This window comes from Vigna unguiculata, chromosome 1 (genome assembly GCF_004118075.2).
Source record: "Vigna unguiculata cultivar IT97K-499-35 chromosome 1, ASM411807v1, whole genome shotgun sequence".
NCBI classification, from domain to species: Eukaryota; Viridiplantae; Streptophyta; class Magnoliopsida; order Fabales; family Fabaceae; genus Vigna; species Vigna unguiculata.
The window spans coordinates 26481466-26496733 of record NC_040279.1 but is presented as its reverse complement, the minus strand read 5'-3'; the positions used below and the strand labels follow the sequence as shown (position 1 = coordinate 26496733).

Sequence of the window (15268 nt, the reverse complement as noted above, 5' to 3'; positions counted from 1 at the left end):
CAAAAAACAAAATAAAAAAAAAAAATATGCATTCGTGTTGACACTCTATATCAAGAGATCAAATGAAGTAAGGGAGTAGGGAGCAAGTACGACATTCATGTCTCCACTGGCCTTCTCCAGAGAACTGTGTTGTGGCACAATCCTGTTTGGCTCTGAAAACGAATTTTCTTCTTTGACGTTAGGTCCTGTCATCACTGTTGTTGTTGCTCCAGATGCTTCCACCTTGGAATCCAGTCCACTGATACAAAACCTAAAGTTATGGGGATCACTGTCAAAGTTTACAACCTTTATTCTCAAGTACTTCTTCTTCTCTGCAGGATTTGTGTATTGGATTGCCGATGCAACAATGTACTCGGAAGAGGTTTCAAGAGTCGAATCAAGCAGAGTGGCTCCACTTGAACTGCTAAAAAACTGTTGAATCCAATAGCTGGGAGTTCCATAGCTCCGGTGAGAGTCAAATACAATTGCATCCGGTGTCCACCTACACACCATTTCAAATCAAACACCATCAATTAATTAATACACAAAAATGAAATGAAAAAAGATAAGAAAATTACTTTCTGTCGTTGGTGTTTACGAAGAGCGGTGCATAGCTAACCATGTGGACCACGTCACTGTTCTTTTCCAATCCAATTAGGAATGCAGCTTCGGCGACGGCAGCCAGAAGAGTTCCATTCCCAGCGTCCGATTGCCAAACAGCATACTCACTCACAAATGCCTGCAAACATAATCAAACTTCATCTTCCGTCGCAATAATCATATCATAATCATAACTTAATTAATGCTCAAACCTTTGGGCCGTATCGTGGTGCGTCATCGAATTTCGTATGCTTCCTAAACATGTCCTCCGCATTTGTATAAATCTAAAATATGTACATACGTATACATTAACAAAGAATTGTAGACAATTGTTGTTACAAAATAAAAATTGAAGAAAAGTTTTACATGAAAATCGTAGAAATCAGCTGGATGATCCAATGGTTTTTGAGAAGCATCGCAGTTTGAGATGATCTGGATATCTGGATAAGCTTGCTTGATGGCATCATAAAATTTGAGGTAGTTTTCTGTGCAACAAAAACACCACTTGATCATGTTCTTGTTTCATATATAAGAGAAAGAAAAAGAAAAGCAGAGATGTAAATACCTCGATACTTAGACATGGCGCATTCTTCATTTCCAATGGCAACAATCCTGAGATCGAATGGGTCGGGATGTCCCATGGAAGCCCTCAGAGATCCCCATTTTGAATCTGCTGAACCCTTTGCAAACTCAAGTCCATCCAGAGCTTCCTGTTACACAATTCAGAATCTTTATATATTACAAATTTAATATATAAAGAAATGCTAAATAATGAAGAAAATGGAAGAAACTGACTTGAATAAAAGGAGCGATCATAGATGTATCCACTTCGTCAGTGAGGCTGAGACCTATATATGAACCAAATATGCGGTTAGTAAGAAATGTAATTGTATTGAAATTTTTTATTCCAAATAATTTTATTGAACGAAACATACCATCGTTGAAGACCCACACTGGTAAGGCACCGATATCCTCAGAAAACTGATGGAGAAAGGAAAGAGAAAGATAAGATTTTTAGGATATAATGAAAAAAGAAAAGAAAAAAGGTACTTACTTGGAGGCCCTCAAAGTAGCCAAAACCATCGTCGGTCCAATAACCCCAAACATCTCCGAAGTGTCCAGGTCTCTCCTGCCATGCTCCAACGCTGTCTTTCCATCTGAATGCGTTTCTCATATAACCTCCTTCAACGTAACATCCACCTATATAATATTATGGAAACCAAACCGCCATTATTATATATTTTCTAACCTTAATTAATTATAACCTATAAACTACGTTCTACGTACCAGGGAATCTGAAAAATGTGGGCTTGAGATCGGCCACCCTCTGAGCAAGGTCCTTTCGGAATCCATGACCCTTGAAGGTGTCGAGGGGCATAGCTGAAACCTGGTCTAACCATAAAACTCCTTTCTTCGTTGTCGTTATTTGGAGACTTGCATTGTGGTCAGTGGCCTTAGCTAACAGTACAGTCTCCATCCTCGTCCACTCTGTAACATTGCGATCGAAAGACCTGCCACCATTGCACCAATACAATACAATGTTAAATAATTCTAATAATTAATTGTTTATCATAACTCCATATATATACCTAATGCTGTTTGATGCCAGCTTCGTATTATCGGATCCAACAAACGAGACGTCAAGATCAATGGAACCACTTGCTTTGACAAAGAAAACTACTTTGTACTTGTGTGCTTTCTCAATATTCTGAAGGAATACGAGAGACATTAGAAACATTAAAAGAGAAAGAAAAAAAAAAGTAGTGAGATGAGAAGACACCGACCATGCCCCAGAAACCAGGATTGGAGATGCCAACAGCATGAGATGAATGACAGAGAACATTCATACGCAATGCAACTTTGTTTCGATCAAAGCAAGAGCTACGATCGGTTGAGATCTCTATGGTTGACTCATCTCCCACCATTGTCCACGGATATATGTTTGAGGGAACAGTTGAGCCTCCTTCTTCGAAGCCTCTGTTTCGAACAAGCTCAGCCCATAGTCCTCCAGCTCCTGCATGGTTTATTTCCTGCCAAGGATGCAAACATAATTCATCATCACTACCCATAAATTTCATCAAAATTCACACAAATCTAAATAAAACTAAATTACCTCAAAAAATGCTCCGAAGAAGGTGTCTGGAATTTTTCTTCCAGCTCCTTCCGTGGCATTTATGTGCAAAGTTGACCTTTGCTCAGCATAACAGCAAAGTGTGAAGAAGGTCAAGTAAATAAGAAAGATCTTCATACTCATTTTTTCTCTTTTTCTTTCTTGCTTCCAATGCCTTTTGTTGTTGCTTCCATGCTGTATTTATAGAGCATAGCAGAACTCATCTTTAAGTATTTCAGTTTAAATTTTCTAAGACCAAGTGCTTCGGTTGAAATTCTTCGGTTGTAATTTTCTGAAATTGAAGTAAAGTAGTTAAAATTTTCTGGAGAAGAAAACGAATAAGGTAGGTTACATGTTCTTTTAGAAAGTGATCATGATTTTTTTTCTTCTTAACTTCATGTCAATTATACTAATGTATAATCTTGTTATAAATATATATTCTAAAATTAGAATAATAAAGTGTTAGTTTAAACAATATGAAATATGTAGTTTAGTATTATCTTTCTTTTACTTTATTTTCTTATTTCCTTAGGTGATTGAAGTACCAATTTTCAGTTTAAAATTGTTCTTTTAATTTACTATTATTTTAGAAAACAATTATTATTTTCTGATGAGATTTTGGTTTTCTTTTTATCTAAAACAAAACAATTTTAACTGAAAATTCACATATTTAAAATTATTTTTTATTTTAAATATTGTTTAATAAACAAAAGTAATATATATTTTTTAGTTCGGAATGAAATTTAGTTCTCAACCTTATGGATTAAGTATGTGTATGAAAAATTGAGCTTTAAAATTCAACTTTATTTACATAAATAACAGATAATTGGGAAAAAATGAAAAAAAGGAAAAAAAATGTGGAATGTTGATTGTAGTTAAAATTAAGTTAACAGTTAAGCTTTCAGTTTTTCTCCGTAAAAATTTAAGTTTGTTTGCAGTATTATTTAGAAAATAATTTAATTATTATTTTCTGAAAAAAGTTAGTTCAAATTATATGTATGTAATCTAAAAACTGAGTACAATTAAATCTAATTTTGTGCTCTGTTAATTTAAATTCTATAACTTAAAATATTTAAAATAATTTAAAATTATAAGAATTTCTAAGTCAACATTTTAAAGTTATTAGAAAGTAAATTATTCTTTTAAAACTTTTTGTAAAAAAAAAGATTTCCAATCGCTCGTATATAAACTAAATTATTCTTTACTAAAACAAAATTCCAAATTTTTATATATTAACGAAAATATTCTTTTAAGATTCTTTATTAAAACATATATCCAATTCTCTCACACGTGACTGTATATTCAAATTAAATAAATAAATAATAACAGTTGATAATAATGATGAAATAATAAATAAAATTTTTAGTCTGTTTATATCGATATAAGGGAAGCCGCAACAAGATAAAGAAGAGAGTGTGAAATTATAGTTTTAGAGGTTTAAATAAATTTTTAATAAAAGGTAAAGTGGAAATCTAAATTTTACGGAGTGCAGGAAGAAAAAGGGGTTGCAGCAAGAAATGCCCAGCCATATTGAGAATTTGTTTTTTCGTGACAAAAGGGGTTCTTCCTTCACTTCCAACCATTTATTCTGTACCCCAAAATCTTTGAAATTCACACATTACTTATTAGCTAAAAATTAATTACCACACCCTTTCTCCTCTTTCTTATTTATTATTTATTTACACGTATCTACCCTTACCCCCACACCCCCAAATTTAACCTAATCTCTCTTCTGTCTTCTTTGCCGCTCTTAGTCATCTTGTGCCTCTCTCACAACCACACTCACATATCAATGACGTATTTTGTGTTCAACATGTATCAGATACTCGTACACGTACATATTAGTATCAGTAAAATGTTTAATTTAAAATATATTTTTTTGTCTTTGACATGATTCTAATACAATGTTAATAACCACAAATTCAAAATTTTTCTAAACAATTCATAAACTTGTAAATTTATCACATAAGTTTCTATTATGATTATAAAAATAAAGAAAAAAATCTTATATGATCATTATTTTTCACTTTTTGGATACTAGATAGATAAATTAGATTCATTTTTGTGTTAGTTGACAATATGTTAGTTAAAAGTTTGAAACTAATATGTATATATATGTTGTGTCCATGTCGTATCTGAGTATGTGTCTGTATGCAGGCTTCATAGTTCTCCACAATAAATAACGGTTAAAATACTTTTTTGGTCTTAATTTTCGTCAAGTTTTGTCAAATAAGTCTTAATTTTGCTTTGGTTAAAATACTCCCTTGGTCCATGTTTTTGTTGAAAAATTTCAAATAGGTCCTAAGATTTTTTTTAGTCTCAATTAGGTCCATATTTTTTAAAATGTGTAACAATTAGGCTCATTCCGTTAGTATGATGCTAACTGTGTTAAGGATATGCTATGTGTCAACTCCTCATTTTTTTAAATTTTTTAATTTTTTTTAAATTTTTTAAATTTTTTTTTAAATTTTTTAAATTTTTTTAAATTATTCATGTCACGTGTCACATCAATATTATGCCACGTGTCAAGTCAGTAAGGTGACACGTGTCAAGTCATTGTTTGAATATCAATTTAGTCCATATATTTGTTATTTTAATTATATTTCAATCCATTTTTTTTAATTTTCAATTTTATCCTCTCCAAATTGAGATTAAATTTAACTTTTATATAAATTTTATAATGATATTTTTATTAAAAAATTTAATAATATTAAGTTTATTTTATATTTTGTTTTAAAATTTTAAAATATTTATTTTAACTTGTTATAAAATTGTTTTAAATAATTTATATACAAATGTTAGAGTTGGTTTAAAAATAACAATTTTATAAATTTAAATATAAATTTTTAAAAGAATTTTGTAAAAAGTTAAAATAAATATATTAAAAAAAATTTAAAAAAAATGGACTGAAATGTAATAAAAATAACAAATATATGGACCAAATTGAGATTGAGACAATGATTTGACACGTGTCACCTTATTGACTTGACACGTGGCACAATATTGACGTGACACATGGTATGAATAATTTTCAAAAAAATAAATTCAAAAAAATCCAAAAAAAATTCAAAAAAAATTCAAAAAAATGTGGAGCTGACACGTAGTACATCCTTAACACCGTTTACACCATACTAACATAATGGACATAATTGTTACACATTTTCAAAAATATGGACCTAATTGAGACTAAAAAAAATCTTATGACCTATTTGAGATTTTTCAACAAAAACATAGATCAAGGGAGTATTTTAACCTTTTGTTTTTGTGTTCAAATAGGTCCCAATTTTCCTCAATTTTGTTCAATTGTGTCCTTTTTGGCTAACACCGTTTAAATCATTAACAATCATGAACACTGACAGACATGTGTCACTTCGTGGTTTTTTTTTATTTTTTTAAAATATCCACGTGTCAACCCAACAACGTGTCACGTGTCAAAGTCAATGTTCTATATTCAATCGGGTCCCTATTTGTTATTTTTGTTCAATTTCGTCCCAATTTATGTTTACATGAACCAATTTTGTCCATCTCCAAATTGAAAGCAAATTTAATTTTTATATTAAAATTCACATTTTTTATTAAATATTTTTATATAATATATTAAAATTCATATCACTATAACTTTGATATAAAAATTAAATTTTGTCACATCTTCGATAGGGACAAAATTAGTCAATTTTAAACAAAATTAGGACTAAATTGAACAAAAATAACAAATATAGGGACTAAATTGAATATAGAACATTGACGGTACATTTATGGGTTGACACGTGGACATTTAAAAAAAGTTTTAAAAAAAATTAAAAAATTAAGAAAAAAACCATGTAGTGACACGTGGCAATCAATGTTCATGGCCGTTAATGATTTAAATGGTGTTAGCAAAAAATGATCTAATTGAACAAAATTGACGAAAATTGGGATCTATTTGAGCACAAAAACAAAATTAGGACTTATTTAACAAAACTTAGACGAAAATTGGGACCAAAAAGGTATTTTAATCATAAATTATATAAACAATAAACAATAAATATTGAACACGATGACCCACATAGGTCCTTGTAGCCCGCGCGAGCTAAAGGCGGGGTGGGGCGAGTTGACTCGCTGACACGTTTACAAAATTAAATATTTTCTTTTTTCATTCCTTACACCATACATCATCACTCTATTTATGTAAATTCTTTTTATTATTATTATTTATAATCTTTGTATATAAAATAACGATTTTAATTTTTGAATATGAAATATCTTTTTATGCATTCTTAGGTTAACAAATTTGCATATGTCTTATAAGGTGACATATTGCTATTGTACTTTAGCTATAATCTTTGTTATTATTTCTTGTCTTCTATTAGGTAGATTAATTAGAATTATTTCGATAGGAAATGAATATCAAATATTATGGGAAAATAAAAAAAAAAAGAATATTTTGATCATCACAAATGTAGGCCAGCCCGCGGGACAAAGTGAGCCAGAAAAATAAACCCGTTTTTGAAATGTGGGGTAGGCCAGCCTTGTCCTCACTTTGTGGGTCAAAACGCGGGACAAGCCAAAACAAGTCGGTTGGCCCGCTTTGGCATCCCTAGATAAGCCCTAGATTTGTAAATAAGCCAATCAGGTTTGCACCAAAGGCCTGCAACTATCGTGACTCCCATGATCGACCATAGACACTATCGACGACATCGGTCACCATTAGAGACACTGTCGACGACATCGATCACTATAAAAGACATTATCAGTGACACTGATCACCATCAAAGACATTGTCAACGACACCGATCACCATCAAAGACACTGTCGGTGACACTGGTCACCATCAAAGACATTATAGGCGACACCTGTCACCATCAGAGACATTGTCAACGACTCAAGAGTGAATAAAATAAAACACTCCCTTTAAGCCTCTAAAGAATAAAGGCCTAATTTCTTTTAGCACTAATATTCTTTTATTAAATTAATAAAATTATGTTGAAGAAAAAAAAAACACCTTAAAAAATTCTTTTTTTACATATGTAAAAATGTAAAACTATAAAAACTAAAATAATTTGAGTATTTAGATAAAGTGATTTAATGTATAAATTCTAAAAAATAATTTAAATAAAAAGTGATTTAATAAAATAACTTTAGTTCGTCTGTAGCATTATTTAGAAAATAATTTAATTATTATTTTCTAAAAAATACGGTTCAACTTATATTATTTTTTAATCTAAAAACGTATTATAATATAAAATCTAAATTGTTAGTCCTTTAATTTAAATTCTATAACTTAAAATATTTTTAAATTAATATAATTTAATTTTTTTTCCTAAGTTACTTATACATGTAAATTGCAAAACTGAATTGTTCTTTTAAAATTCTTTGTAAAAGAGATTTGCATATTGTCATACATAAACTAATTATTCTTTACAAATTTTCACTAAATTTCCAAATTCTAATATATATATATATATATATATATATATATATATATATATATATATATAAATAAAAAAAGAAAGATTGTGTTTTATTTTATATTTATCACCAATCAATCTTATATTTCTAAATTCTTTATATATATTTCGAAATATAAATAAGACTGATGAATGTTACGTAAAGTAAAAACAATTTATCCCATATATATATATATATATATATATATATATATATATATATATATATTATTTACTTGGTTTTGATAATTTTTTTTAATTTAATTACTCATTTATAAAAGAATAAACACTTCAACTACAAGTTTTACATAAGTATGTCAAATATAATCGATCAAATTCGGCTGGAATAGAATCTACCAAAACAATTGTAATTCAGGAAAAAATAGAAATTTATTTTTTATAAAGAATTATTTAAAATATATCTAGTTTATATGATATTATAAACTATCAATATTTATATTTAATAAAATATATAAATGTTTTTATGCTTGACACGAGCAACATACAAATAAAAGCATTAGTTCATGTATAAAGAGTTGGACTAAATAAATATCAAAAAAAATTTTTTCAGCAATTTGAATGGATTGTTAAAGAAAAAAGATATAATAAATTACAACACGATTATGAGATACATAAAAAGAAATACCAAGAATGATAGTACATCGTTTATCCTTGTTTCAACAACTTTCACAAGTATTGATAAATCTACAATTTAATTGATTTAATATATGTTTTTACATTTAAGATGCATGAATTTGATATATTCTTAAGTAAACCATACCCTCATAGCTTAGAAATACAAAATATGGTACTAGTAATTAGTTAAGTGTAATTTTAATGATTTTTTATGAAAATGCAACACTTTTTGCAAAATTAAAAGAACAATGCAACTAAGCACCATGATTGTTTGAGCGTTAACAGGTAGTTAAGAAAATGTCAAACCTTGTATTCACAACAAAGCACCAAAGCGAGTGGTTGAACCATGGAAGAAAACCCTCAGAAGAGAGAATCCTAAATTGATCAAATTTGGAAAGCTTATGCACTAAGATGAAGAGTTAAGCCTAAAGAAAACCTTCCCAATGACGAAACCTCTAGGCTGAACACCAAAGCAGAAGCTTAAGTCATAACAAAACTCTGTATAAGAGGAAACCTCTATTGATTGTTGAAGGTTGGAGTTGAACATCAACTTTTATTTCTATAAAAACATAGTGCTACTTTGTTTTAGGGAGCTCTCTCTTATACCTTTTCTTAGACAATTTTCTATGCTTTTCATTGTAGCATTTTAAGAGGTTATGAGAGAGGGACAACAAATCCATGTGCTTGTAACTAGAATCATCATCTTAATGGATAAACTCTCTTGTATTGAGGTTGGATGTAGCTTATTCAAATTCTTTGTATTGATGCTTATATATATATATATATATATATATATATATATATATATAACTATGCTTTTATTTAGTTTTAATGATTTGATTTATGTTTGAATGTTGGATGACTTAATCACTCATCTTATTTAACTAATTTAGATTGAGTAGGAAACTAATCTTAAATCTAAGGTCCAATCAAATCATCAAATGTGCTGGAATGCTAGGAATACATTTGAATGCTTTAGATGAGACAAGTTCAACACTTAAACCAAGGGTTCATTCATTAGTGGTTGAGGAATCAATGCTGTGAGTGAAGTCCTTAGATTTCTAAATTGAAGGAATTGATATAGAATGAGCTATGTATTTTTAATGACACTAGATAATTGCATTATTATACATTGAATCCGTGGTAGTACAGTCGAAGGAAATAAGAGAAATTCAATCTCAATCTCAATACACTTATGTATATTAGTTATTTCAAACATAATTAGCTCTTATTTACATTTTGCCTTAATATCTTGTCATACATTGTTTTATGCAAATCAGTGATAGATTAAATTGTTTGAGATTTTGAACAAGCCTTTGTAGATATACACTTGTTTTTGTGTACAATTAACTCAATACACTTGTTGAAATTGTGTTTTGAAGAGTAGTGTTACACTTAACACTAATATATATATATATATATATATATATTTACTTTTATTACTAATATATTTTATAATAATTTACTTTTTATAATAACTAATAGCTAATATATTCTATAATAACTAAGATTATTTATAATAATTTCAATAAATATTTTACTTTTTTTCTAGTTCATAATATAATAATATAATAATTACTATTATCAATTATTTTTATTAATTTAATACTTCATGTATATTGTTAATTATGTGAAAACCAACAAAATGGTTTGTGGTGGTTTTTATAGAAAAATAGAACTAATATTTTATTATTAAAAGGTTTAAACTATATAAAAAATTTTAATAGTGAAAATTCATTTATATAAAACTATTGTATCTCTAAACTTTCTCTCTAGGTGTTCTCTCTGCATTCTCTCTTCAATTTTGACCACAATATGATTGAAGACTAGGGTATGTAGGATCACTCCTAGTGGAGAGTTCTACATAATCATCTAGTCAAAGAGTTGAACAAAGTAAGTTTTCATTATTGCCCTCGTTTAGAAAAGTTAGTCACTTACTATTACTCTATTTCTTAGGTTTATCTTTTGTAAAGAGCATTTTTACTTGATGTGTTAGCAGTGTGTTATGTACTTATTTGTGATCTTGACAATGATACAAGTGAATTTACCCTATCAATATATGATCGAAACTTGATAAATTTGGGTTAATCATGACACTTTATCCATGATCACATGACAAGTGCATGATTATCTGATTAAATGCATAAATCTAGATTTAAGTCTAGAACTAGTATATTGGTGAATTCCTTTATAATATGAATTGTGTTGTTATCGATTAGTAATTCTAGTATGACGTGAGAGTATAAGTATTATGAATGGTTCAAAATTATTATAAGTTTACCCATTCTTTTTATGTTTTGAATGTTATGTTATTCTCTTTTGCGATGATTGTTTTTGTGACCTAAGCATATGAGGCTCTAGATAATAGTGAGACGAGACAATAAAAGTGTGGATCACCAAGAAAATTTTAAAGAGTAGTTTTGTGCATATGGATATATAGTGTGGTGTGTAATCATAGTCCTTATCTTTATTTTTGAGCTATGTAGAAATTAATTTCTATTTAAAAACTTTACTAAAAATACTATTATTATATCTTAAGTATATTTATGCATGTCTTAGGTTTGCCTGAGTTAGTTTTGCTTAATATCTACATGTATGCAATCTATAAATATAACTCTCTCTATTTTTTTTTTGCGTTACAAATTACACATTCATTTATATTTTAAATGTAACAATTACGGATATGGAATAGTATTAATAATTTTAAATCACATTACTTTAAATTTATTATTTAATATAATATTTTGATTTCTAATTCCCATAAATTCAAATAATATACGATTTTTTTATTTAGTTTTTCAAAAAGAATATATTTAATTAAATTAAAAAATAATTTAAATTATTTTTCTTAAATACTAAAAAACAATTTATGAAATTTATTAATTGAATAAATACATTTAGTAATAATAATAATAATTATCATAATCTTAAATTAAATACTAATGATAATTAATTATACTACTTTAAAGAAATCGGTCAACATTAATTATCATTAAAATTATTTCATTAATAGTACTAAATGTATTATATATTAATCCAATTAAATGGATTAATTGTTAATTATTTTTAATAAAATAAAAATAATTTAAACTTTATTTTAAATATAAAAAAGGGTAAAAAAATACTATAAAAGAAATTGATACCAAATTTACAATATGAACATTTAAGAGGTTGATTTAGGTAAGTATATACCCATTGAGTTAACTTGGGCAGAATTTTATTTAGTATATTGTGGATTTTTTTTATTTAGATATATTTTGAAAAAAGAAAAGTCTTCGCTCTCACGCGTGAACCTTAATAATATATATTTTTCTAAATAAAATGTTGGTCAATGAGTAATATTTGACTTACTTATTAATTTTGAAATGGGCCATGGAATAAAATAGGAGAACAGTTAGATGAAAAATAAGGAGTTGTTATAGAAAAAAACGGAAATAAGTAAATTTTATTTACGGTAAAGAAAAAAGATAAAACGAGAGGTTTTGTCGGAATAAGATTCAAACGCTGTTTTCTGCAGTTTCTTCGTTTCTCTTCTCTCTCTTCAGAAAAAAAAGCAGAAAAAAAAATCCATTCAAAGAAAGAAAGAGCAATTCATTCCAATCACAATGGCAGATCAACTCACCGATGATCAGATCTCCGAGTTCAAGGAAGCCTTCAGCTTGTTCGATAAGGATGGCGATGGTAACTTCCCACCAATCACTTCTCTTTCTTTTTCAATTTTTTCTTTCGATTTTCGATTCGTTATCCTCATCACTTTATTCTACAGAGAAAAGATTAAATGAAACAATTTATTAATTCTTTTTGGTTTTGCTTCCCAAAATTAATACCTCAGATATATCATGATTGCAATCGGAAAGAACTCCACCCATGTTTATGATTCGTATTTTACGAAAATATGAGTCCGTTTATTAAAAAGTATTGTTGTTCACCTTCGTTATGGTAAATTTTATTGATTCTTCAAAGTTTAATATATTCTTAAGTTGTTATTTATAAGAATCCTCTCATTTTTTTTTTTCAATACTAAACCAGATTTTAATTACAAGATATTCTAAGAACAAAATAACTTCCAGAAGATTGGAAGAACTAGCAAGAATTGTTTTAGCTTGATTATTGTTGTGGAGTTTAAACCTGGGGTATATAGTTTATCGCCTCCAGTAGAAGAATGATAGAACAAAAAAATGATTTATTTATTCTTATTTCTTTCAATTTTATTTGAAATCCTAGGGGAAGGGATCTGAAAAGTCCAAATAAAAGATAATTTGAAAGACATTTAAGTTTTAAGCAGATTGCAGAAGGATTTGAAATCTTGTTATCATTGTGTATGTGGCATCCATCCCTTTGAGCATGTTTAAGATTTGCAAGCATGAGTCAAATTGGGAGTTTTTTCTTTTGGTGATTTTTACATGGTGTTTGATGTTGTTGCAGGTTGCATCACAACAAAGGAGCTTGGAACTGTCATGCGTTCTTTGGGTCAGAATCCCACTGAGGCAGAGCTCCAAGACATGATCAACGAAGTAGATGCTGATGGCAATGGCACCATTGACTTCCCTGAGTTCTTGAACCTCATGGCCAGAAAGATGAAGGACACTGACTCTGAAGAGGAACTGAAAGAGGCGTTCCGAGTGTTCGACAAGGACCAGAATGGGTTCATTTCTGCTGCTGAGCTCCGTCACGTGATGACCAACCTTGGGGAGAAGCTCACTGACGAAGAGGTTGATGAGATGATTCGAGAGGCTGACGTTGACGGTGATGGCCAAATAAATTATGAGGAGTTTGTTAAGGTCATGATGGCCAAGTGATGGTACACCATCTCCACTAAATTCTGAATTCAATTGATGAAAATTTCTGAATTATGACTGTGCTATATAGAACATCTAGTCCTTGTCTACTGTCATTTCTGTCTTCTTTCTAAATTTTTATATGATGCTTTTTGAATTCAATCTTAACGACATTTAGTGGAAATCACTGCTGCTAATGGTCATTATGTTGCAATGGTGTCTTTTGATGTTTATTTAACTCTGGTTTCTAGTGATTGTCTAAGACAAGGTAAGTAAAATAACTTTGAAATTACTGCAATCTAGACTAAAACACGGTTGATATACTCGCACAAATATTTGTTTCATTGCATTGAAACATACAACCTTTTGAACTCTAGGTTTTTGTTAATTCTAGGTTGTAATTCTGATTTTGCCATGCTTCCTTGGTTTTTCTGATTCAACTCGCTGAAGTAGGAGTAATATGATAAGACTTATTCCTTATTTTCATCGATGACTCTCTTGTGAGCATGTTATAGTTGCATTATTTTAGTAGGCTCCAATCCCTATATCTCCATCAATTCCTACCTTTATTGTAGCACATGATATTTCAGAATCCTATCTGTGCTTGCTTTCCACCCTTTTAGCAATCCAAGCAAAAGTAGATTCCCCATTTTTGGTTTGTCTTATGCAGTTGAATACAACATTGTAGGTTTTGATGTTCTGTTTCAGTCCTTCCTGGCATAGAGAATCATGAAATGTACAGTCTTCAAACTCGACATTTTTTAGTATGAGAATTTGAATCCCTCCTTTATAAGTGTCCAAAAAGATAATATATACCAACAAACAAAAATCCCCTTTCCAATGTAACTTCCAGTTAGACCCTATTAATATATACATTATCTTTTCTACCATCATCTGAATGCACATCTCCAGTGAACTCCATGCTTTATTCTTGTGCACATTCAAACTCAAATCAGCATTACTCTTATGATGATTAGATATAAGATGCACTGCTCATTTTCTAGTACTCGATTTACAATTTCAACTTCATTCTCCAATATTAACAGGTGAAATATTAGCATTACTTACAACCATATCGGATATGACTTCACTAACAACATTTAGTTCCCAGAGAATCTGTTCATTTACCAAGTCGAAATGAATTTTTTTATCTGGGTCAATAAAAATATCTCTTTTAGCTATTCACACAAACTGAAGTTAACGTTAATTTATTATAAAGGTAGACGTAAAATTTTGAATCAAGGACGGTCCAAATGATTTTTTTTTATCAGCAGCGAATATATATATATGAAATACTAGGAGTGTCTCCACACTTATACAAAGTTATTGTTTCTGTCATAGATATAACAATTATACTCAACAAAAACACATTTCCTTTTACTACCTTCGTTAAAAAAAACATCAGCTACAAATATTGTAATGTACCCCTGATTTCCGAGCTATAATTGTCCCAATTTTGTGAATAAGAGTTGTGCACATAATGGAAGTGCAGTGCAACCCTTAATATTGCAGTCCTTGTATCTAAAAATCAGGTTCATGTGCTATAGTAAGACGCAGAGTTGCTGCCACTATGATTTCTATTAAAATAGTAGAGTGTTGTACGCCCAAGTAGTGAATCTACCTCTATAAATATCTGCAAAAACCATAGAGACTTCTAGACTAGGAAGTCTGATTGGGTTAGAACATTGGTTTCCTCCCATAAATTCTAAGTAGAGGATACTAGGTCACAAATTTGATGC

The 15268-nt window shown here is 29.3% G+C and overlaps 2 protein-coding genes across 2 annotated transcripts; one reads left to right on the top strand and one right to left on the bottom strand.

The window, feature by feature from the left end:
* Positions 1-45: 45 nt before the first annotated feature.
* On the bottom strand, positions 46-2833 carry LOC114190408 (alpha-L-arabinofuranosidase 1-like). The gene is made up of 12 exons (XM_028079279.1): positions 2693-2833; positions 2364-2609; positions 2169-2287; positions 1867-2090; positions 1634-1779; positions 1515-1560; positions 1375-1427; positions 1145-1289; positions 946-1064; positions 792-863; positions 558-718; positions 46-481 (listed from the first exon to the last, which is right to left on the bottom strand). The coding sequence occupies exons 1-12, from the start codon at positions 2831-2833 to the stop codon at positions 46-48; spliced, it is 1908 nt and encodes a 635-aa protein (XP_027935080.1).
* A 9366-nt stretch (positions 2834-12199) lies between these two features.
* LOC114183735 (calmodulin-7) lies at positions 12200-13743 on the top strand. The gene is made up of 2 exons (XM_028070862.1): positions 12200-12432; positions 13177-13743. Exons 1-2 carry the CDS (start codon positions 12357-12359, stop codon positions 13548-13550), a joined length of 450 nt encoding a protein of 149 aa, XP_027926663.1. The 5' UTR covers positions 12200-12356; the 3' UTR covers positions 13551-13743.
* Positions 13744-15268: the final 1525 nt, after the last annotated feature.

Excerpts from the sequence above, each read along its gene's own strand:
- LOC114190408 (XM_028079279.1), bottom strand. The coding sequence starts at position 2,833 with ATGAGTATGAAGATCTTTCTTATTTACTTGACCTTCTTCACACTTTGC. Across the intron at positions 2,610-2,692 it reads TCTTCGGAGCATTTTTTGAG|GAAATAAACCATGCAGGAGC; the intron begins GTAATTTAGTTT and ends CATCCTTGGCAG. Across the intron at positions 1,780-1,866 it reads CACATTTTTCAGATTCCCTG|GTGGATGTTACGTTGAAGGA; the intron begins GTACGTAGAACG and ends AATATTATATAG.
- LOC114183735 (XM_028070862.1), top strand. The coding sequence starts at position 12,357 with ATGGCAGATCAACTCACCGATGATCAGATCTCCGAGTTCAAGGAAGCC. Across the intron at positions 12,433-13,176 it reads GTTCGATAAGGATGGCGATG|GTTGCATCACAACAAAGGAG; the intron begins GTAACTTCCCAC and ends ATGTTGTTGCAG.